Below are 23,203 nucleotides of genomic sequence, written 5' to 3' on the forward strand. Positions count from 1 at the left end.
TTTCTCTACAAAAAAGTTATTTACGATACCTTCCAATTTATCATTATTGTAAAAACAACGTTAAAAAAATTAGATACCGAAGGTATCGTGTGATTATCAATCAGAAAACGAACACGCACTTGACAAATTTATATACAATTTAAATGATAAATATCAAAATGGTAATTTAACCAAAAAACAAGTTGAAGAAATAATTAAAAATTTAAAAACCAAACTACAAATATGTTTGTATGTAACTAAACATCAAATGTACACCACAAAAGGAAAATCAAAAAATTTTAAATGTTTCAACATTGTGATCTGTGCTGGTGCAATTTCGAACAGAGATTCACTATAATGTTAATAAATTAATTTACTTTTTACTCTTGACCATTAATAAAAAAAAGAATACACAGATATTTGAGATTTTTATTGAAACAATACAGTTTTACTGTTCATTTTCTATTTTAATATGTTGAAATTCATTAATCAATGCCCTTTCGTCCTGTGGCCACAAACTGGGATCTTTAGTTGTGGCCCAATCAAAAAACGCATCACACTCGCAATCTACAGCATAGAGAACGGCAGCGGTATCCGGCATATTTCCTCCATTCTTAAACGTAACTTCTTCGCTTAAGATGTACACACCTAATGGGTGATGTCTCCTCAATCGACAAAACATGGCTGTTAATTCCTTGCCTACAGGGAGTGGTACTAGCTCTTCAGCACACTTGCCTTTTAATTGATATTCAACTAGCCATCGGCAGGCAGGTTTTTTATTTGCCTGCCTGATTCTCACTTCTTCAATTCTGAATTCACCTGGACAAAATCTCTTGAAGGCTTTTATTGCATTACTTAAATTTTCAATTTTCGCACACCCAGTAAATAAGGGCAATGTCTCTAAAAGATATGCACTGACTATACGTAAAAAGGTAAGTATTTCATTTACCATCAAAATAATTTGGATAATTGGATAAAAAATTTTCACGCTGACTATTGTCCACCATTTTGAAGAATTTGTATTTTCGCTCAAAATCGCACACAACACAGAACTACTTAGTAGTGATCGTTGAACACGAACGAGGGTTCCCTTCCAATTTCGCTGCGGTCGATCATGCGCCGTAAGAAAAATTTTGTATTGATCGAGAAGAGCTAAATCAACGCGGCATACCTACGTATGCCACCAACATTATTACGAATATGCGTGGTTGCATAAACCGTTTTCAGTCTTGTTTATGATAGATATTTATTGGTTTAGTTCTCAATTCTAATTACTTCTCATATAACATATCCTGTTCTGATTTTCAATAGTTTACAATACATGAGCATTAGAAAGTTGTAATTTTTTGCATTTTCGTGAGTCATAATTTTCCAGATTAAAACGTTAAACAGTTTCCCATAATTGTCTCCGTGAAATAGGCTGGACCACCCTGTATATTAAAAAAAGACCATCTAAAGATGTAGGTTCAATATAGCGGTGATATTGGAAAGCTAAAAATAATTTCTAGCAATTCCTATTGATCACATTTATTGAGAACATTTTTTCCAAAGCGCTAAGATGAACAGTTTTTAAGATAGTACCGTTTATTAGGCTTAGCGCTCCATCCCATGTACAACTCTATTAGGATAGAACTGCAGTGTAAAGAAATAAATTTTTGTTGGATTTGGACTTTGGTGAGTTGGTGACATTAAAGTGAAACTAAAAATTAGTGTTTTCAATATTTTTTTGTCAAAATGCCTAAATCAGCAATGTTAAGAAGTAGTTAAATGTCAGACGCACATTTACTTGGAATTAGGGGAGCTATTACATATGCGATACTTAGGCAAAAAAGTCATTGTGATATAAAAACTAAATGTGGCAGTTACATACCCAACTAAAAATATGTCGAAAAGGCAATAAAATGGTTTCTAGTCGACACTACATTTCAATTGAATGTGAAAAAAACTATGTCTTTAATCACCTATTATTATTTTATTACTTTCAATATAAATATGACTTTAAGTTGGTATTAGGACCGACTGATATCAATTGAAAATGTGCCAATAAGAAGCCACTCAACAGAAAATATAATATATTGGTAACACAAAAATACGCAGCAATATTTTCAAAATCATTATTGCACTTCATTTCTCAAAAACTATAGATACAATTATTGTATATCTAAATTTTTTCATGAAGTACATATATTTTATCCCATAAGTAGTATTGTAAACTTTACATTATATGCACCTCAAAATCTTGTGAAGCAAAGTAAGATAGAGGTTTCACTAAGCACAAATCATACAGGATGGCCCAATAAAAAGCCAATTTTTCTAAGTTAATATTATGAAAATAAGTGTGACAACTAACAGTACCTACCTAATAAATATTAGCGAAAAGTACCTTCCTGTATAATTACTGCAAAGACCAAGGATATAATCGGGGAAAAAGATTACGAAAACTGATATTTTCTTTGATTCCCGTGGAAAAAATATGGCAATAGGTAAATTTAATAAACGTATTAAACAAAACATTATTTGGACGATGCACTTTTTCTAAACAAAAAGGGTACTTTTTACAGGTATTGCCGCAAAGTTACAGAATTATAGATATATATTTACTAACATTAAATAGTTGTGCAATAATCACTAATATCTAAAACGGAGAACTACAACAAAAACAATAACTCGCATCGTAACGATAAATTATTTGTGGTATATCGGTGACGAGAAGAGAATTTGAATCTTGCCAATGAAAATATATTGTTAAATTCAGTTAATGACGTTTCAATATCGCTACAAGTATTTTGCAGCTTCGCCTCAAATCCGTTGACCATCGTGGACATCGCAGGCCAATGTAATTTGCATGAGGCATGTAACATTTCGTTTTGTCATTTTCATTTTATATTATTTGACGGTGATTTTACAGAACATGTAAATATAGACAATATCAAGTAATCGATATGAATTAATGGTTAATATGAATGGCCCTTTAATCTATTTTTTATTGATTTAGTCACTAATAAACCGAAAATTGTAATTTTTTTTAAATTTAGTTTTCTCAACTACATGCTACAATGAATGGCAGCGCTGACGCCACTGATGTAGATGGAAATATTCTGCCTACTCCAGAATATACACATTTATCCCGCTATAACGTGTCTCTAAATTCGAACGCGTATCTCAAACCGTTTTTCACATATTTAAAAAATGTAAAAAACAGAAATTAAACACTCTTAGACGCGAAGCGATTTCGGATCTAACTTTAATCGATCTAAATATTTATTTTTATGAGGTCTACATCTCCTTAAAGGTTGTCAATATGTTTATGAAACATCCTATATATAGGAAAATTACTATTTGAAGGCAAATGATTAGTAACCATCCAAACTTTTCGCAAAATTTATTAGTACCTTTTCTGCAAATCAATTTGGAAGTTTGCTAAAATAGATATAACCTCTCAACCACGCCAACGACAATACCACTATTTTTATAATAACACTTAAAAATCGATAATATACGAGGATTTCATAAAATATTATAAACGTCAATACACTCATTCGCACTGTTGATGTTTGAGAGAAAGTGGGCGATAATAAAATTCTCGAATCTAATTTTTTTTTAATGATACTATGCTTTCAAATAAATATATTAATGTCTTAGTATCAAAGATGACTGGAAAAATAAAAAATCCAATATTGACAGGGCAAATGAGTGAACAACATTTAAGAAATACGAAGAAGGGGCTAAGATAGACACATAGATCTCTAACAGACGCAAATGCTCAGCATTGCATTAAAACGGCAGACTGCCTGAAAAACTTAATCCTCCTATATATTAAACTAAAATGGAATCATTAATGGACAGATAATAATGTTTAATAAAAAAATGAAACAAAAATTAACACAGCTCCTTTCTGCTTACATCTAAACTACAAAAGTGGCAGCTGCTTTTAAAGTATAATAGACTAAAGTAGATAATCAACAAAAATAAATACCTATTCTCTGTTATAGGCAAGGGATCTAAGGTAACAAACTAATGGTATAACTGCCCTCTAATAAACAACATATTGCTTGTGTTAGTCGTTATTTCAATAACACAAGCAACCGTCCATTCATACAAAACCTTTTTATTGTCTGAAAACTACCGTCACTTTTCACATTCCAGATATTACCTACAAACAACAACATTATAACAGTAGTAATTTTCATAAAATAGTCAAAACTATAGCGCTGAATAGAGTAGGCTATAGTGTTTGTGGAGACTCTCATTGCAACTTTTGAGCGTTATTTAACATATGTACGCTGTTTACAATGTGTCTGTCATGCATCACAGATAATTGTTGAGATTGAGTCGGATCTCAATGTTACAGATTCTCGACTGAAGAGCGCTTTTTCTTTAAAAGAAATGGAAATACTAATTGTGGCTTGCTAATTGGACTGATATTGGTCCCACACTTTTGAGTTTTCTAAGTGTCTTAAAAACTCCCATAGCGAGCCACTACTTGTAAAATTGAATGGTCTTTATGGAAAAACAAGAAAATCTGCGCCTTCAGTCACAATATCACATTTAAATTAAGTTTTACACGAAGACTCACTTCCATTAGACATTTGGACTAGCTCGAACAGTGTAATATTGGCAATAGAGTTAGTTATCACTTTACATTCAGGTACTACTATATAGATCTTAATACATTCTTACTATCTTAGCGTTTGCAGCTTTATATGAGAGCAAATATGTCCATTTTTTGATATAATAAAATCTAGCAAATAGCACATTGGTTTTGGCATTGCGACCCAATACTTGTGGGTTACCTATCACAGATCTGTGCGCTGCTAATTTGAAAGCGACACATGTGCTGACTTGTAGTTCTTTTTTAAAATAAATGTATACATATATATGTAAACTAACAATTTGCATGCTTTTAAGTCAGTTTTAACAATTAAATATTAAATCGAAAGGTAAGGAACAATTGTCTTCGAATGCTTGGAAAGTTTTATAATAACTATGCGGTCTTCAAAATGTGGCCTCAATAATTGCAATAAATTAACGTAAAGCTCGTTTTACAACCGGCAAGTTCTTCATGAATTGTCAAGACACTTTTCATAAGCATTCGTAGAGGTGTATTGATTTCATCAAGTTTTTCGGACTTGTTAAAAATCGGATATCCTTGATTTTTCTCCACGCTTGCTGACTTGACTATAGTTAATACATATACACGTTATGATTATAAATAAATGAAATAGATCACATTAGAATTTTTATTTAAGATTGATAACTTCTTGAAGTACTAAATAATTTGTCGACTGCAAAATGAAACAACAAAAACTTGCAAAAAGAAAACTCAAAGAAATCTTAATGACTCAAATGGATTTAAAAAAAGTTTGATTTATATGTTAACAACTTGGCATCAGACGTGAGAAAGTGTAAATATTTGAAACATGGAAATATGAAGTATTCAAATATATATTCATTATAATAGTTGCACTTTTTATTATTCTATTCTCACAATAAACTTAAGTAGATACATATTTTTTAGTATTGCAGAATATTGTTATTGCACGATTCGTGTGAAAGTCAAAAAAGTTCCTGAGGAAAAAGAATGAAAGAGCTTGTTTCTTCTCGAAATTCGGTAATTCTCCATTAAAAATAAGAGTTTTGAGGTGCATCTTAGAGGCTCTAGAGAAACTTCTGTAGATTTCTGCGCGAAATTTTGTGACTTTCTGCATTATTTAACTAGTCCTCCAGAGTTTTAAGAACTCACTGAAATTGATTATTAATAAAGTTTGAGAATTCTAAAAAAAATTAGAGAATTCTGTAGCATTTTTGAGGAAATGGTCAAATGTTATATTCAAATGAATTGAATATTGGTATCACTGAGTTTCAATACGTTCAAGTTTTAGGATGCAGTATATTGAATAACTCGCACAGGAATCTCAGCTTTCCTGGCACTTGCTTAGTTAAACGGAGAATAAGTTTCTTACTTATTGCTTGCAGAAGAAATCTCGGACCTCAAAATGAATGAGAATTCAGTTTGCAACAATCACAGCGGTTTATTTGGATAGAAAGGAAGACCGAAGAAATGCCTGAGATATCTGAGACTAACTTTTAGAACTTCACTGTTCAGTCACACTTACGAAAACAACTTTCTAAAAAATTATTTCCATGTTTCAGTTCAGTTTTGTTCCATAATTCAAAAGCATTCAACTCCTTAATTTGTCCGTTAAATCTCCAGATTTTAAGGACATATTAAGGATTCTTCAAATTAGCTCAATGAAATTATCTGTGCGATAAACCATTGAAATCCAATATTTGCTCTCTCTATACTTATACAATAATGTTATATTGGAATGACTACTCTGTGATAAAACCAGATATTTGGTCGTGTCACTTAAAACTTTTAGGAACGATGTTTATATTTTAATAGATACAATTTGTGCCATTTTCCTGATAATATGTTCAGACACAAATTTAGATCTCGCAAATGTCAACTTTAGTTTTTGGCTCCACAATAAACTGTTGACAGAGGCTAGAACATCGGTTGGTTGTATTAAGTGGCTGGTTAAATAGCTTTTTCATATATTCGATAATGTATCTCTTTGATTTATTCAACTCATTGATTTTCATTTCAAAGATGCAACGCTCGACTACCAGCGACTTAAACGACCGGCGTGTTATAAAAATATTCAACAAACAAATTCACTAGATTAACGATAACACAAAGTTAATATAACATGAAGAACGTATATCAAGAAATTTTTGCAGTTCTTACTTCTTATAGACAATCCAAAAACCACTTTCGCTCACCCTACAATACTGAATAAAGGATATATAAAATCAGCTGCTTTCTTACTTTTCTATGTCCCTCTGAAATTTGCACCTATAACCCTGAACTTGAAATTCAAAAATCTGAGCCAATCACAGCTCCATAACTACACTGCATAGTTATTTACAGTTACAGAAAGATAAAAATGTGGAAACTAAGCAAATGAGACAATCAACAAAACATTACGTAAAAATCTTTACAAAAATAACCAAGATATAATTTATTCCAAATAGGTTTTCCAAATACTCACTGAAGCTTCTCTTACTTCAAATTTAATACCTACATTCATGATTATTGCATCTCAGAAAGCCGGCTTCCGATGTTGCAAGGACTGCAGCGGAAGATTTATAAGAAAATGCTTCTCTCTTACAGGTACTAGTAGTTATCATAACAGATCGATAACAATATAATATTCTTTAGCTTATAATCGTTGCTTTGATCGTATTATTTAAGCTTGATCACAGATGATTTGGTTCTTATTACTACGTTTCAAGTGTCATTTTCATGCGACTTTGTTAAGCTTTGTGAGATCTACTTTTTTAAAACCGAATTGTTATTTATAAGAATCGGCTTTCCCACCTCAAATGAGATATACTTAGGTGAAAAGGAAAATCTGAATTAAGTGAAACTCCCCAGATCTCATTTTTCTTAAAGTACATGTACCTCCTGCTTGTGTTAAAACAAAGAATGTAATGACATTAAGGCGTGACCAATACAATTATAATGCCACCTTCGACATTTTGCAAAGTGATACGTGTACTTTAATCGTGTAGCCTTGTTATAGCGTGTGTAAGGAACTTCAACGTGACAAGGTATTTTAAGTTTGGTATAAACATATTAAATGGAAACGTGTTGGAAAACATTCTAATGATTAAAAACAGAAGTTGATGTTTCCATTTTCAGTGAAATGCTTAAAAGTTTTGACTTAATGTAGGTCTGCCAGGACATATGGCAGTAAAAATTCGTCCGAGTCTCCAGAGTTTGGATCCAGGATTACGGGATGCAGATCGCTTTTGTAAACTGGATTCCAGGCGAATTGCAAATTCTTTGCAACATCCTACAAGTTACATTCATTAGTTAATTGCACTTTGAGTAGTATTTCATACGCGTTGTATAATATACTATTAATAAATAAAAATTCCTGTAGATATATCTAGAACGCCGCTATCCGAAAATTCTTGGATTCTACGTAAGTTAGCCCATGTAATACTTACATATCAAAAGAACGATATTCAACATCAAATATAGCAGACCCAATTTCAATAATAAATATCTAAATATTTGTTTGAATCAATTCCTTGTCCTCTTCTGAACAAGTTTCTAATAAAATATTTATTTTAAAATATTTTTAGTTATTACAATATTTTTATACCTACTACTTCTATTATTTATTAAATTAAATAAATATGCAACAAAATCGCTATCTGAAACTTTTACCAAGATATAATAAGTTAGGCACAGAAGGATTTTCTTAATACCAAAACCGTGTTTAGTTGACAAGGTAATTGCGCAAATTTTAAACAATTTAACCAATTTTGATCTGATGTATTTTCCGAAATCCCAATATAGTTCCTCCTTATCTAGCATATAGCTGCAAATATTGCAGAAGAATCTATTAGACTTAACGTGTCTATTAAACTCTTGCAAATATTTATATGTACCTACGATACAGAAAACCGGCTTCGAAAATTGAACTCTGAACTAAACCCTCATCGGTAATTAGAACCAATGAGGTTAAACTCGTCTAGTGTATGTCAAAAGTGATTATACAGACTACATCATTACAGAAATTTAGCTTTCCTAAATTTAAAGAAAACTTACTAACTACTTCGTTATAGGTGAACTCCATTTAAAGCATATATCATAGTTAAGCACTAAAAAACAAACTACTGCTTTCATAATGATTGAAGTTATTATAATAACCTCTTTTTAATAAAATAGTTAAATCAATGATAATCATTTCTTGAACGCAATGGAATAGCATTTTTGGTTTGAATCCCTTAAATATATATTTTTTGAAATAAGAATTCCAGACATAATAATAAAAGTTAACACAACAGACTTACCTTGAAATTATCAGGCTGATACCCATACCCGTATCCCGAATATATGTCATCCGTCGGGATTTCGAGTCTTTTCATCTTGGTACCTTTCAATCTACTGATTGCGACCAGATTCTCTTCCGGATATTTATACCCATACAAAACCAGCTCCTCAAGGCTGGCGCACAACCAAGACATCAGAACAAAGGGATCTGGACTTTCCGCACTATCAGTCAGTCTCCAGCTGCTCGTCGTATCACTTATTGAATCTATCCAAACCACACTTCGTAAAGTGCAGGTATAGGATGTCGATAAAATGTGTAATACATCCACGTTAACCTAAATCAACTCGGTTTTTAATGGAATTGCTATATGCCAAAACAAGAAAAACTTACATCTTCACAGAAAAACACCTTAATATGACTAAGAGGCATTTCTTTCCTAAGAACGTCCCTGTGTAACCTGTGTATTGCTCGGTATGCATGAATCACAGTCAGTCGTAATAAACATTGAGGATGGGCAACCCGAAAATCCCTCCATGCTGCATTCGACGTCCCACAGTGATTTTGTGGAACTGAGTGAATATGTACAACTAATCTATTAAAATGTTTCAGTTCTTCCAGGTTGTACAGGAAATCGTCTGATAACTGATCGTAGTCTATACTTAAAATCTAAGAGAAGAATCGCAAGTAGTTGAAATAAATTTATTGCAACCAAGATGAATCCTACCTGAAGGTTTTTGAATGGACTTAAAGCATCAGCTTTAAAACAGTTTTCTTCATATTCCAATAAATCCTCTTTCACAGATGCCAGCCCCAACAATTTCACTTTGCAAGGCGTTAAACTGGTAATAATAGTATCACTGTACCTGGCCAGGTCTTCAAGACCGCCTAAACTGAAGCTGGTTAGTCTTGGTAAAATGGCAATGAGGAAATCAAAGATTTCGATTACGTCTTTTTCGCTTCTGAAACAGCCAATTTTCTTTTTGTTAGAACACCGCACAAATTGGAGTAGAAATTTAAGTACTAAATAAACTTTAGGACAAAATTATTATACGACTACAGGTATATCACAAGTTTAATGCTAAATAATTTCTAATCCAATTGTTCGATTTTAGTGATTTTTAAAAAATTATAGTAGTTTTATTCTTTATGAATGGCATCATATTTTTACATTTTTAGGAAAAATTCATTATCATAGCATATCAACTGAAACATACATTCTCTGTTTCTTTTCTAGATTTTGGAGCTCTCTGTAGATTATTGTAGTACCAAAAAGAGTATTTTTTTAAATCACATTCGAGGCATATTTTTTCTTAACACATCAAAATATATTAGATTCACTTTAATATCTTTGATGACAAAAGACTTACAGACTCCTGGACGAAATTACCCCAGTTTTATGTGTTGTTTAAGTCAACATTATTATTTTTTTTATTTATTACAAGCATGAGATTCAAAGCCCACTTGTAAGAAGTTTAAAAAAAAAATTGCTGATTTTGTCCAGTAATCCATAACTCCTTTACCATCAAAGATATTGAAGTGAACCAAAGAATTAAATATTAGAAAAAAACATGTCTTGAATGTCATTTTAAGTGGTATATTTTTTAAATGCTAGAATAATTCATAGAGATCCAACATTTAGGAAAAACATTGTTATTGTTTCATTCGGTATGCATTGATAATAGACTTTTTCTAAAAAGATGCGGCTCTCATGTGAATCTTAAAGCATAAATACTAAAGTCACTTAAATCGGACGATAAGCTTAGAAATTATTTAGGGTCAAAGTTGTGATATTTTACTGGTGCGTTAATTTTGCCCAAGAGTTTACATTGAAAAAATCTTATTCGTGTGTGCATTATACCCCACCTTTCTTTTATAAATGAGGTATACGTGTCCATAATTCGGCAATGTGAGGGTTCAAGTATGAGGCTTCTCAAACGGTTGTTCTCGTTAAGCAATTTTAACAGATAAATAAATTCGTATATACATTCTGGAGACAATGAATCTAGGACGACGGTTGCTTCCATTACTACGCGGCCAAATGTTGATGAATAAAACTTCGCTTTCGCGATATTGTCATGTTCGATTTTGAATTTCATGGTTGGCCACCACCTACAAAATTAATTAAAAACAATTTAATACTGTTGAAAACAATTAATAAAAATTAATTATCTTTTGGGATATAATAATAGAATAAGAGCCAGATACAACAGTCTCTAAGTATTTTTTTGTCTAGGCCTTTGTTTTATATTCCACGTGAAGTTTGTTAATTAAAATCTTTTGTTCGTAATTAACGAAGCATAAACAGTATAATTTCACATTGTATATTTATTATTTGGGAGTGTAATGAGCATTTCAACACTGTTTCACGTCGAAATATTTTCCAAGATCATCAAAATAACCAATCAAGAAACTGTTTATGCGGATGGTTGGACATGTAAGAAAAGTGTTGATGGCATTTCCGCAAAATTTCTTGAGCGTTCAAGTAGAAAGCAAAGAGAATATTGGGCAACCTGGCGACACGTGGTCCTATTTATTGATTTCATCAGGCACGTGTGTACAAGTAGGTATACACATGTCGAGGAATATATGCCGAGTTGAACAACATCTAACATGATTACTTTCTACTTGAATACCCATGAAATTGTATGTAAATTTCGCTAATATTTTCCTTACAATAACGGTAAAGTCACGAGAGATTTAGAAATTTGGGCAATTTTTAATCGCTCCATCATGCACTTTACTGCCTTCATTGAAATCATCACATATTCAATTCAAAATAATGTCAAATAATATGGCAAAAACGTATTTTTAACTTAAAATTATTTTCTATTACATGTAAGGTTCTGAAACCGAGTCCAAGGAGCTGAAATTATAGTGGAACATGACATATTAACCCTGGGGTGCATTAGGAGACGTTCTAGAGAGTTATGTATACTATTTCCCTTACAGCAAAAAAAAAAAAATAAAACCCCTACCGGGAATCAGTCCCGGTATGATCACCCTGGACGTCTTATACTGAAACCATAAAGCTAAGGCTATCATTTTTGTAACAATCGACTAAATGCTGATTTTGTATTTGTATTATTTAATCTAACAAAAAAGCAATAGTACACATGACTATCATAAAAAACATCATAACGTACTCGTTACGATGCCACTGGAATTATTATTTTTGAGAAATTATCCAAAATATAGAATTTCGTAAAATGCTTGAGTTATACAAGGTGTCCCTGATATGAGTGTACAACGCTTGACCAAAATTTCCTGAACTAGAAATAAGGTGTTCTAGGCAGACTTATATACAATGTTGCTTCGTTTTGCCTCTATAGGGCGACAAAGTTTTAAAATTAATATCGTTTTTTTCGAAATGATTGCTAAACGCTTTTATTGATATTCATTAATTTTGTAATTAAGAGTTTCTACATAAATTGGCGTGTTTTGACTTGAGCCGGGTCTTTTTTTAATATGTGGAAATATTAAAAATTATGCGTGGTTCAGTTTCTCTTTTTGTTACCCCCTGCACAAATGACTTTAATTTTTTCTCTGCTACAAGCTGACTTTATTTTCAAACTTTTTTATCTCCTGTAAAATTTTCACCAAGCATAGTTTTTCTACAAAAAATCATTTATGACACCTTGCAATTTATCATTGTTGTGAACACAATGTTAAAAAAAGTCGGACACGATACCCAAAGTACAGATTAATTTTTTGAAAAGAATTTATTTGTGTATTTAGGAAAACGATCAATATTTTGAACGTTTGTTATAAATATACTAAGCTGGTAGTAATTTGGAATTAGAACTTTTTTCATGTTTTCGTTCCAACTAAATAACAATGATAAATTGCAAGATATTGTAAATAATTTTTTTTATAGAGAAACTGTATGTCTGACGAGAATTTTACGAGAGACAAAAAAAGGTTAAAAATAAACTCAATTAATAGCAGAGAAAAAAATTAAAGTCATTCGCACAGGGGGTAACAAAAATACCAACTTTTATTTGCAAATCATGGGTCACTCTTAATATTTCCAGGCATTAAAAAAAGTTCTCACTCACATCAAAAGCTTGGGGTCATACAGTAATCGTTTTTATTTTCATTTTTATTTGTAAATTTAGTTGTATGTTGTGCCAAAGGGTGCATATATGTTTTTACTTTTTGTCAAATTACCTAATCACCATGGGTTTTTTCTATAGAGTAACCAGTCTTGCAACTGTTTGGTATTTCTACTGAATGACACACAAGCATATTTAAATGAGAGTCAATATTACTTTTACTGCAAATTTCAAGTAATTGTTCTACAGTTACGTAACTGTTACCTCTACAGAATATGGCTAATGACTAAGACCTTTAACTAAGAGATATGTCCAAGATAATTCTCCAAACAACTAAACTTAGATCAAATCCTCATCAAATCAGTCAACGAATCTTACATTCAGTTTATTACAAACAATATATTGGAACTTCTATACTATCACTACCACCAATTAAACAATTTAAATTTTTTTTCTAAACTCTAAACTTACTTGGGATGGAAGTGGATTTTCCTCCATTGTCGGCATACAGTGGAAGCATTTTTGCGATCTCTTGCATTCAACAAGTCAAAGATCTGCTCTAACACCACCGATGGTAAAAGGGCCCATTCGGAACTGCCATTGGAATTATGGTCAGTGCATGATTTTGGTTTTTTTGGTCTGGAACATTCTCCACTATTATCCATATCTAAAAAATGATTTTGTAAACATTGAGTAGTAGTGGAGTGAAAATTAACAGTGACAAATGTATGCATGGGATTACTTTAGCATTTCATATTCAAGCAATTTGATGAGACAAATAAGAAAACAGGGGCAGAATTTACTTTGATGCTTTGTATTACAGCATATTAGGTCTAGTATTTAGCAGGTATATGGCGCGTTGTTTTTCCTGCTCTGAAGGTTGGGGCAAGACGTCAAAAATGTGAAATTTATGTTGACAGTAAATGCAGGAAGCAAAGAATATACATGTTTGTTGTATTTAAGTAAAACTATTAAAAACTTTGAACTCACCTCTGTTACAGTTAAAACATTCCTTTGTTAGCACAAAGTGCACAAGACAACCTTTTCAAGCTCTGTCAACAAATTGGCAATGAAAAATGAAAGTTTTAACAATGAACTGCGCAATAAATTAGTGGTACTTGATATTTAAAAAAAACAGTCCAAATGGATAAACTTCAGAATATTTTACAAGGAATTGTGTACACTAAAGCCCTTTTCATAAACGATGATCTAGATCGAATTGATCCCTATCAGCTGATTTTCAACCAATAGAATTGATCTCCGATGACAACCCACCAATCCGATTGATTGAAAGTGAGCCGATCGAGATCAATCCAATCTAGACGTGTTTTTCTGAAAACCCCTTAAAACAGATAGGTGCCATATTTATCATTTTTTCCATATAACTTGTATTTTGTCATTTTAATTAATAGTTTCTCTTGACTTAATAAGAACATAATTCCATTGCATTTATTCAATTTGCCTTGCAAAATAAGTGCATGTAAATGTAGTAACAAAAAAGAATTAATAACAGAGAAATAAAAAAGAAAATGGACATAAGAGCGATAATTGGCAAACGCGCAAAATTTATTTCTGTACCGTCACTGTCAAATGTAAAACTAAAACATAACCTAATTTCGTAAAATTACAAAGCAAGAAAATTATTACCAAGCAGTTTTTTGTTAATTTTTTAAACTTTAAAACCCTGAAATACAATTAACACAAAATGGAATGCCTTTTAGGGATAAAATTCAACGATTTTGTAATAATTGCTGCCGACCGAACAGCGGCTCACAGCATAATGGTTATGAAGTCTGGTATGTATAATAACTTGTCTAGGAAACGTTATAATAAAGTTTATATTATTTAATTCTCCCAGACGAGAACAAGCTCTTTAAATTGTCTAACAAGCTGGTAATGGCAGTCTCGGGGGAGTCAGGGGATACCACTCAGTTTGCTGAATATATTGCTAAAAACATTCAACTTTATAAAATGAGAAATACATATGAGCTAAGCCCTCGGGAAGCATCCTCCTTTACCCGGAGGATTTTGGCTGACACTCTCCGAACTAGGGTAAGTTGTAGCAGTAATGTAAAACCTAATGGTAAATCAGAAACCTTGGCAGACTCACAAAACCTGATTATGAGAAAAACCTTTTATGTCTCCTTTAACCCTCAAGTAAATTCTTGATGGATTTCTTGAATTGGTATTTGAAATAACTTATAAAGGTACAAATGACATTTGTATAAAGCAAAGATTGTCCAACTTTGTATCACTAACCAAGTTAAAACGTGCTGATATCTAGTGATATATAAATCATTTGTTGTTACCAATGGCACATGCATTAAAAAGACAGGTAAAATTTGAGTGAAAAAGTTTTGAAACTCTTCACCAGTAAATCATCCTGATAGAAATATAGGCCACATTAATTATTTACAATTCCAACCTAAATACAGTAGACACTCAATACCGTGAACAAAATAAAACAGTGCACGTTCACGTTAGCGATTTATTTATGTAATCGGGGGTTAATCTAAATAGAGTGAAAAACAGATTATTGGGTGACAAAAAAGTCTGAAATTTTAGTTTGCTTCTTAGGATTTGTAATTTTTTGCACAAGGGCTGTTTCTTTTAGTCTTTTTAAAGCTATGAGGTCTGTGAAGTCCACACCACTATATTCTGCCCGCTGGATTGCAATATTTAATGCAGTTATAGCGCTGTCCAGTGACACTTTACTTGACATTTCTTGAAAATTCTCGACTACATGAACTTCACATTCTTCTTGGTTGTTTTCACATTCTTTGTCAGCATCATTCCATTCCAATACATCAGTTTCCTTGAATGTGGCCTACAAATATACATAAATTACATATGTAATAACAGATTTAAATTGTAAAGATAAATCCCTTACTTGTGGTGCTAGTGTATTTAGAAGATCACAGGATTTGGAGATTAAGCCTGCCTTATCATTGTCCCATCGACGTTTTAAAACAGAAAGAGTTAATTCATCATCGTCATCCTCGGACATTTCAGTGTTCTCTAAAATATTTCTCCAACATTTTGCAATAATTTGTGAATCGAGTCGATTCCATGCAGCCGTTAAGTTGACAACACCTTCCTTAATAGTCAAGTTTTTCAATGTATCAGTTATGTTTGAATTACTTGCTATAACATCAGCAAGAAGGCTATTCCTGTAATATAATTTTGTAAGCCTAATAACATTTTGATCCATAGGTTGGATAAGCGGCGTAACGTTAGGTGGAAGAAACATTGTTACTATCTGTCCATCTTCGCTCTTTAATTCTTCTTCGTTTGAATGAGATGGCGCGTTATCTAACAGAAGTAAGGCTTTTATTGGGAGCCCTTTATTTGACAAAAAACGTGTAACCTGTAAAGGAATACGCAAATTCATGCTACGATTTCAAGAAAAATACACAACAAAATTTACCTGAGGTACAAAGGAATGATGGAACCATTTTTTAAAAATGTATGCAGTCATCTAAGCGGTCTTGGAGTGTTCATAATCAAGAGGGCAAGTAAAGTTTTTAAATGACCTTGGGTTGGCAGCCTTACCGATAACTAATGGTTTTACTTTATGTCTTCCAGTAGCATTTATGCAAACTGTTGCTATTCGTTGTTTTTCAGTCTTTCGTCTCGGCGCTGTTTTTTCTGCAGATGAAACAAATGTTTTGTCCGGTAGAAGTTTCCAGTATAAGCCCGTTTCGTCAGCATTATAAAGTTGATTTAATGTAATTCCAAGTTTCTGCATTTTATTTTTTAACTGCTTTTTGAAAGAGTCAATAAGTTCCGGTTGGGAAGAAAGTTTTTCCCCGGAAATTTTTAAAAACCGAATTCGAACATTATGCAATAAATTAAATTGATTTGATTTATTGTAATTGGCATTTCTATTTCTAAGAATTTTTGTGGAATTTTTTTTTGGGAGAGATAGTCGTAAGGCTATAGTATTTTCATTACATTTTTCTTACAAAACTAAAATTTCCATTACTTACCAACTGTTTATCAACAACTACTTTCCTAGTTAAAGGTAAAAACTAGCCCTTTTTTAAGTTTTGCTCTAGACACACCTTAAAAATCAAGTAACTTTTTTTTTAAAACTAAAACATTAGTTTTTTTCAACTTTTTATAGTAATTAAGCATGTTGTGCAAATAACAAATATTAGTAAAAAGTAATGATAATTTTCAAACTCAATCAACCAATTTAAATGTATCTGAGGTGCTTGAAATGTTATTCAGGTCTTTGAATAATTTTAAAAAAACATTGGATATCACGGGCTAATTATTCCATTTTTCATGGCTGTATTTAAAAAGTTATATGATATGCCAACACAAAAATTTTTAAGAATATCTACCAATAGTCATTATAATTTTGCCTGATAAATTGTCATAATTTAAATTTTATTACAGTCTGCATATATGGTAAATCTCCTTTTGGCTGGTTACGATGATAAAGAAGGTCCTCAGCTCTACTACATGGATTATCTGGCGTCAGTGGCAAAACTAGATTATGCTGCTCATGGATATGGTGGTTACTTCTCCCTCTCCATAATGGATCGCAACTATTTAAAAAACATGACCCAGGAACAGGGATATGATTTAATGAAAAAATGCGTTCAGGAAGTTCATAAGAGACTGATCATTAATTTGCCCAACTTCAAGGTCCAAATTATCGACAAAAATGGTATCAAGGACATGCCCGATATTACTTCTAAGTCATTTGAGTAATATAAGGTCTCTTTACTTTTTTTATTTGTATTTCATGTGCTTAATAAAAAAATTTTGATATAAGCGTACTGAATTTACTTTTCTCAATGATCACAGTGGAAGGATTTGGTCACATGATACAACACGGTTTTCTTTCCAACACATAGTTCTGATCCTAAATTTCTACTATTCCGCATTGTTGATGTCTATGATATTGGAACTAAAAGTTAAAATATAGGTTTAATGCTTTGCAAATATGTGTGACCACAATATTAAAACGTAATCCATTACATGACTTAAAGGACTTTTCTTATTGTGAATAAAACTACTCTTGTGACGTGAAACTTTTTAATAGAAAATAAAAAACAAAATGAATCTAATACATAGTTTGAAGAATATCAAAAGATCTATTAATGAATGACAAGAGTATTTATTACCCCTAGCGCAATTTCCAGGAAATTCGCAATAAAAACTCTACTAACTTTAAGTAACTAAGCTAAGAAAATAACCCTAGGAGGTAACATTACAATCTTTAAAAAAAAAACACTACATGAAATACAAAATTGGAAGATATATGATAATTTAGAAACATTAGTTTAGTACTTTTTCGTACTCTTCACTAAACATGGAACTTTCAAGTATTTCTGGAAAGATATCACAAGTAGGGTATATGAACTATTTTAGAAAAGACGGACTAGAGGATAAAAGTAATCAATTAAACTGCAACTTGTAAACACAATTTCTGTCTTAAGTAATTAATTCAGTCTCTAAACAAATGTGGAAATATTAATCACAAAAATAATTTGTTGTAGTAAGGATTTTGGAATCAAGATAATAATTTGCTAGTCAAATATCTTTCAATTTGTATTTATATAAAATAGAAAGGAATTGACTGCAAATATTTAATTAACTTTTGAATGCCCTTTAAATGGAATTGAGCCATATTACAAAGATCAGTCATTTTATTACGACTCTCTTAATTCAACTTTTAAGTTTTTTTTGGCAATAATTTAAGTTTAATGGGAGAACTAAGCTACTTTTTTTCGAAAAAGTTTTTGAAACAATATTAGACAGAAGAAAAAGTCTTTTTTTGATATTTACTTCTGAATAATTTGGTAGTAAATAGGCACATGTTAGACAAACATCCAAATTTCATTAACTCAATCCATGAAAGTTTTTTGTAGTTGACAAGTGAAATTGGCTCTCCACAAATAACTGAAATGGTAACTGTTAATGAAATTGGGTTTCCTTTTGGAGACATAATTTTTTTTATCCAAATGTATTCAGAAAAAATGACTTACCATTGACAAGTGACAGTCAATCAAAAGATCTTTGTTTAAAAATAATGGTAATTTCTTTTTTTGGCATATTCATACAAATTTCCAATAATTCTTTAGTTCTTAATTTACATACACATTGGTCACAAATTGCAATAAAAAAGTGGTGGGATAGTTTTCAATACTTTCAGGTTTATTTATTTCACTTTTTCCTTCTTAGGAGCAGGTTGTTGTTTGCTCTCTTTGATTTCCTTTGTCTTTTCCTCCTCTTTTTCGTCATGAGCATCTTCGTATCTAAAACGATATTAAAAGTTTAACATAAAGACTAAGCGGGAATTCTATACAATTTCATTGTAAATGTGGAGTATTTCAGACCATTGAAGTTACAGTAGGACAACAACTTTCGCAACACTGTACACAATTTCTGTGAAATGAATACTGACTATGAAAAAAAATCTTCCTGCTTGATGGTTTCACACATACAGGAGAACCGTTTAATGTACACCTTATCAGAAGTGTTTTTCCCTTACAGGTAACAAAAAAATATCCAAAAATAGTACATTTCATTTCAAATGAAGTAAACATGGACAAGTACATTTCGAGTCATTTAATAAACGATCTTGTTCATTGTTAGACTCCAAGTTTTATTAGAAGTCTAGTTCTATAGGAGGAACGTATCACTTTTTCAAAATAGTGATTAACTCTCAAAATACTGGTACTAGCACACCTTTTTTTAACAAACCTGTTTTTTTTACTCTTAAACCTAAGATTACTTAATTTGCTATCCAACCATGAATCATGAATCACTGATTCTAATTTCGGAAGTTTCATGAGTTAAAAATTCATCGTCAAAACTTTCCACTTTTTTAAGATTTTTTTAAATTTCGTCATGCTAAGAACTACAACACATCATACCTGATAAGTACGCCAAATCATCAAAATGTAATTAATGTTAGCTGTATATGTATAGTTAATCTTAAATTTTAAAACATAACATACATGGCAAATTATCAATTATTATATAAAAAATCAAAAATGGTTTACATTATTTGCTGAAGGCATCTGCGCATTGTTTATGTTTTTTTCTGCAACATTGTTGAAGTAACTTTATCACATGCTCTTATAGTTTTTAAAGTCAAATCGACCAAGTCGGAGGGTGCTGTTTTATACTGTGTTACTTTATTTTTAAGAAATCTTAATATTGAGAAGTCAATCAGAGTCAGATCGGGTGAACAAGTGGGCCGATTATGGGATCCACTGTTGCCAATCCAGTAATTTTCCTTCGTGCAAGAGTAAGATTTAGCGAAATCTCACTTGACTCGTTCGGCAATACAGTATGAATTATACAATATAGCATTTTATAATAACAAAATTAGAAAAAATCATTTCACTGAAAACAAATTACTTACTTGAAGAGCGCCGCCAAATCTCCCTTCACTAAAGCAAGAGCCATGGGTGTTCCAAGACAAGCTGGTACCAGATATAGCAAAGCAGGTTGGGCGTGTTTAAAAACGTGCATAACGAAGATAGTCGCCATTAATCCCATAAAATATGCAACCATGGTGGCGTGGAAATAGGTCTTCGTTTTGCGTTTCAAACTGTGATCGAATCTTAACAACAGAGCGATGAAGATTCCTGGAATTACTATATCTCCCAGTCCTAACATTGCGAAATTGTTAGCGGATAAACCATTGGTGAGAATGTCTTGAGGAAATACCACTAAAATTATTAAAGTCACAAGATTTGCTGAAAAGTACTTTAAATTTGGATTTACGTTTAATTGGCGCCTCAAAGCTCTTCGCCACAGTTACCATGACATCAGTTCCAAACACCCAAAATATGTCATAGACAAACAGGCCAGATAACAAAATACACCCAGTAGCGACGTTATTCAAGTGTAGAAGTTCGACTGCATTCAAGGCAAAAGCCAGACCGAATAAATTATTAGCCACCCAGTGCTTTTGTATAAGATACCATGCCCCAACCAAAGAGCATCCAGCTAGAGAGACAACATCGTAGGTTGAAAAACGATAATCGATTAAATATTGAGCAGCTTCCCCTTCTCCTTGTTTAAACATTACATGATATGGAATGTTTGGTATCGCAGCAGGAACTAATTTACCTATAATAGGGCTGTAAAACGTAAAACACCCAATATAAAAAATTACTCATAATCACTTCAAGGTACCTTAATACATGAGTAAGGGCTAATACTCCTAAGAAGAAGAAATAGCCGGTTAACAAAAGGTTGATATATTCCTTGGAAAACAATTTAAAGACTATATAAAGTGCGAAAAGGGCGCCAGACGCCATAAATGGGAACATAGCAGCATCTTTCTTTGTCATTTTCTCCGGCTTCTAAAATAAAAAGAGTCATGCTTAAAAATCTGATTTCATTGACATACCATTGAAATAACCAAATAAACTTAAAGCAAAGATTTTTTAAATTAATAACTTGCTGTTCCTTTCTTAAGAATTGTTCTAAAATTTGTTATAATTTTTTAAATATTTTTATTTAGTTTCAAATCCTGAACCAATTGTAGAGCAATTTAAATCTTTCTAAATGAGAATTGAGTCCTTCAATGAATGAATTTGAATTGGCCCTAAGCTATTAAAGGTTTTTTGAATCAATTCACATTGGTAATTTCTTTTTTTCTTAGGTACACAAGGAAATTGCATAATTTACTTGTTACAGCCTAAATAAAAAACTTCCCAAATAGTGTACCATTTAAATACATTAAAAGAAATTCAATTAATCAATTTTTTAATTTTTACCAGGTATATGCATTTCTAAATGAATGAAAATTAAATTGTTTTGTTTAATAATTGTTCAAAATTTTAAAAATGACGTTCTGATATTTAAATACAGATTAAATAAAATTAAGAGTCAAAATGTGACTTAAATTTATAAAGATGTTGAAACATAAGGGAAATTTAAAAACAAGGAGTTAAAAAAAAAAGAAGAATGCTGGTTATGGGCTAAAAATGACAAAAAGGATTAAATTGCTACTTGTCTAACATTAAATTTAACCACATTTAAATAATTTTTTGTAAACCCAATAGATGGGGAGTTTCTGTAGCACCATATTATCAATCCAGACTAATTTACTGATTTGAACAAAATTCTACAGGGCATTTCAGAACTAAATAAGAAAAACCTGCTTTTTGATTCAATTTCAAAGGCCTTTATTATGAAAATGAAGCAATTTTGCACAGCTATGTTGGGCTAAATCAGCCTACTTTCACAGCAGTAATTAATATATTTTGTTGTCCATTTTATTCTTGGGCATACAGCATACATAAGCTATGAAGTGAGTTATCACATAGTAGGTGAGTTGACCGGTTGAAGAGATCGGAGATTAAGGTAGAACTTACCAAACCAAAATTTGAGTGATAATGATGGCAGGAAGGCAGATCTTTTTATAAAATACCGATTTTAGAGGAGTTTCACTCTAATATTGGTTTGGGAAAGTTCTGCCATAACCTGCATCAAGGACTCCTAGTGTAATCCTTCGCTTTATGTGGACAAACACAAAAATAATGGGGCAAAATACAAATATATTGTGCTTATATTTGTAAGTACACAATTTCATACCTTCTCCTTATGGTAAGACACAGATCGGTATGAACCGAATATTATAGGAAGCATTGCCATGAAAACGATACAACCATATGCTACTGCCATCCCTTCGGGGGTACCTGGGGTTTTCTCTGTTTTATTCGTGGCATTTTCTGTGAGATTTTCATTAGATTGAAAAAGAATAGACTTCACTAAATCCATATTCTAGTTCTTTATAACTTCAAACTTCGGCACCCAGTCACAGAATACAAGATATCAGATCAAAACTTTTTTCTGCCTTAAATGAGTTTCTGACGGATGTCTGCCGTCTGGCAGTCTGGCTGGCAAAATGATAAAATGACGTGTGATGTCTGAAGTAATGGGAAAGAATGATGGGAAATAGAGAAGTCCAGGAATGCCAGACATAATATGACATATGTCAAGTGTTGATGTATTGTAAGAAAGTAGAGCTGATCTGACCTAATCTGTCCAGAAATAATTAGTTTCTTTCTTTAAAGAAACTAATTATTCCTCCTTTGAGATATAATTATTTTGATATTTCCATTTTTAACACCAAGGGTTGAAAGTCCTTTAAATATGGAAAATGCTGTGCGCCCTTAAAATCATCACGAACATCATGGGATTCAAGAGGTGTAATACTTTAATTTCTTTTTGAGATTTAGGATGGATAATGACAAGCATCCCTCTTGGCTCGTTCCATATTAAGGTGGATGTGGTTGTCATGTCAGAGAAGGGCACGGAAGATATCACAAAAGCTTGTTC

At 31.9% G+C, this 23,203-nt stretch overlaps 4 protein-coding genes across 4 annotated transcripts; 1 reads left to right on the forward strand and 3 right to left on the reverse strand.

Moving 5' to 3' along the window:
• Positions 1 to 407: 407 nt before the first annotated feature.
• Positions 408 to 1,064, reverse strand: LOC136417705 (uncharacterized). The gene is made up of 2 exons (XM_066403524.1): positions 929 to 1,064; positions 408 to 879 (listed from the first exon to the last, which is right to left on the reverse strand). Exons 1-2 carry the CDS (start codon positions 984 to 986, stop codon positions 428 to 430), a joined length of 510 nt encoding a protein of 169 aa, XP_066259621.1. The 5' UTR covers positions 987 to 1,064; the 3' UTR covers positions 408 to 427.
• Positions 1,065 to 4,071: 3,007 nt separating this feature from the next.
• LOC136417581 (F-box only protein 33) lies at positions 4,072 to 14,135 on the reverse strand. Its single transcript, XM_066403341.1, has 7 exons — positions 13,874 to 14,135; positions 13,355 to 13,550; positions 10,695 to 10,940; positions 9,556 to 9,790; positions 9,222 to 9,497; positions 8,851 to 9,165; positions 4,072 to 7,841 (listed from the first exon to the last, which is right to left on the reverse strand). The coding sequence occupies exons 2-7, from the start codon at positions 13,546 to 13,548 to the stop codon at positions 7,710 to 7,712; spliced, it is 1,398 nt and encodes a 465-aa protein (XP_066259438.1). The 5' UTR covers positions 13,549 to 13,550; positions 13,874 to 14,135; the 3' UTR covers positions 4,072 to 7,709.
• A 335-nt stretch (positions 14,136 to 14,470) lies between these two features.
• On the forward strand, positions 14,471 to 17,669 carry LOC136417585 (proteasome subunit beta type-2-like). The gene is made up of 3 exons (XM_066403344.1): positions 14,471 to 14,679; positions 14,742 to 14,935; positions 17,288 to 17,669. The coding sequence occupies exons 1-3, from the start codon at positions 14,589 to 14,591 to the stop codon at positions 17,603 to 17,605; spliced, it is 603 nt and encodes a 200-aa protein (XP_066259441.1). The 5' UTR covers positions 14,471 to 14,588; the 3' UTR covers positions 17,606 to 17,669.
• Positions 17,670 to 17,922: 253 nt separating this feature from the next.
• On the reverse strand, positions 17,923 to 22,748 carry LOC136417583 (minor histocompatibility antigen H13). Its single transcript, XM_066403343.1, has 5 exons — positions 22,457 to 22,748; positions 21,050 to 21,219; positions 20,636 to 20,994; positions 20,271 to 20,580; positions 17,923 to 19,155 (listed from the first exon to the last, which is right to left on the reverse strand). Exons 1-5 carry the CDS (start codon positions 22,640 to 22,642, stop codon positions 19,059 to 19,061), a joined length of 1,122 nt encoding a protein of 373 aa, XP_066259440.1. The 5' UTR covers positions 22,643 to 22,748; the 3' UTR covers positions 17,923 to 19,058.
• Between the last annotated feature and the right edge of the window lie 455 nt (positions 22,749 to 23,203).

This window comes from Euwallacea similis, chromosome 29, assembly GCF_039881205.1.
Source record: "Euwallacea similis isolate ESF13 chromosome 29, ESF131.1, whole genome shotgun sequence".
NCBI classification, from domain to species: Eukaryota; Metazoa; Arthropoda; class Insecta; order Coleoptera; family Curculionidae; genus Euwallacea; species Euwallacea similis.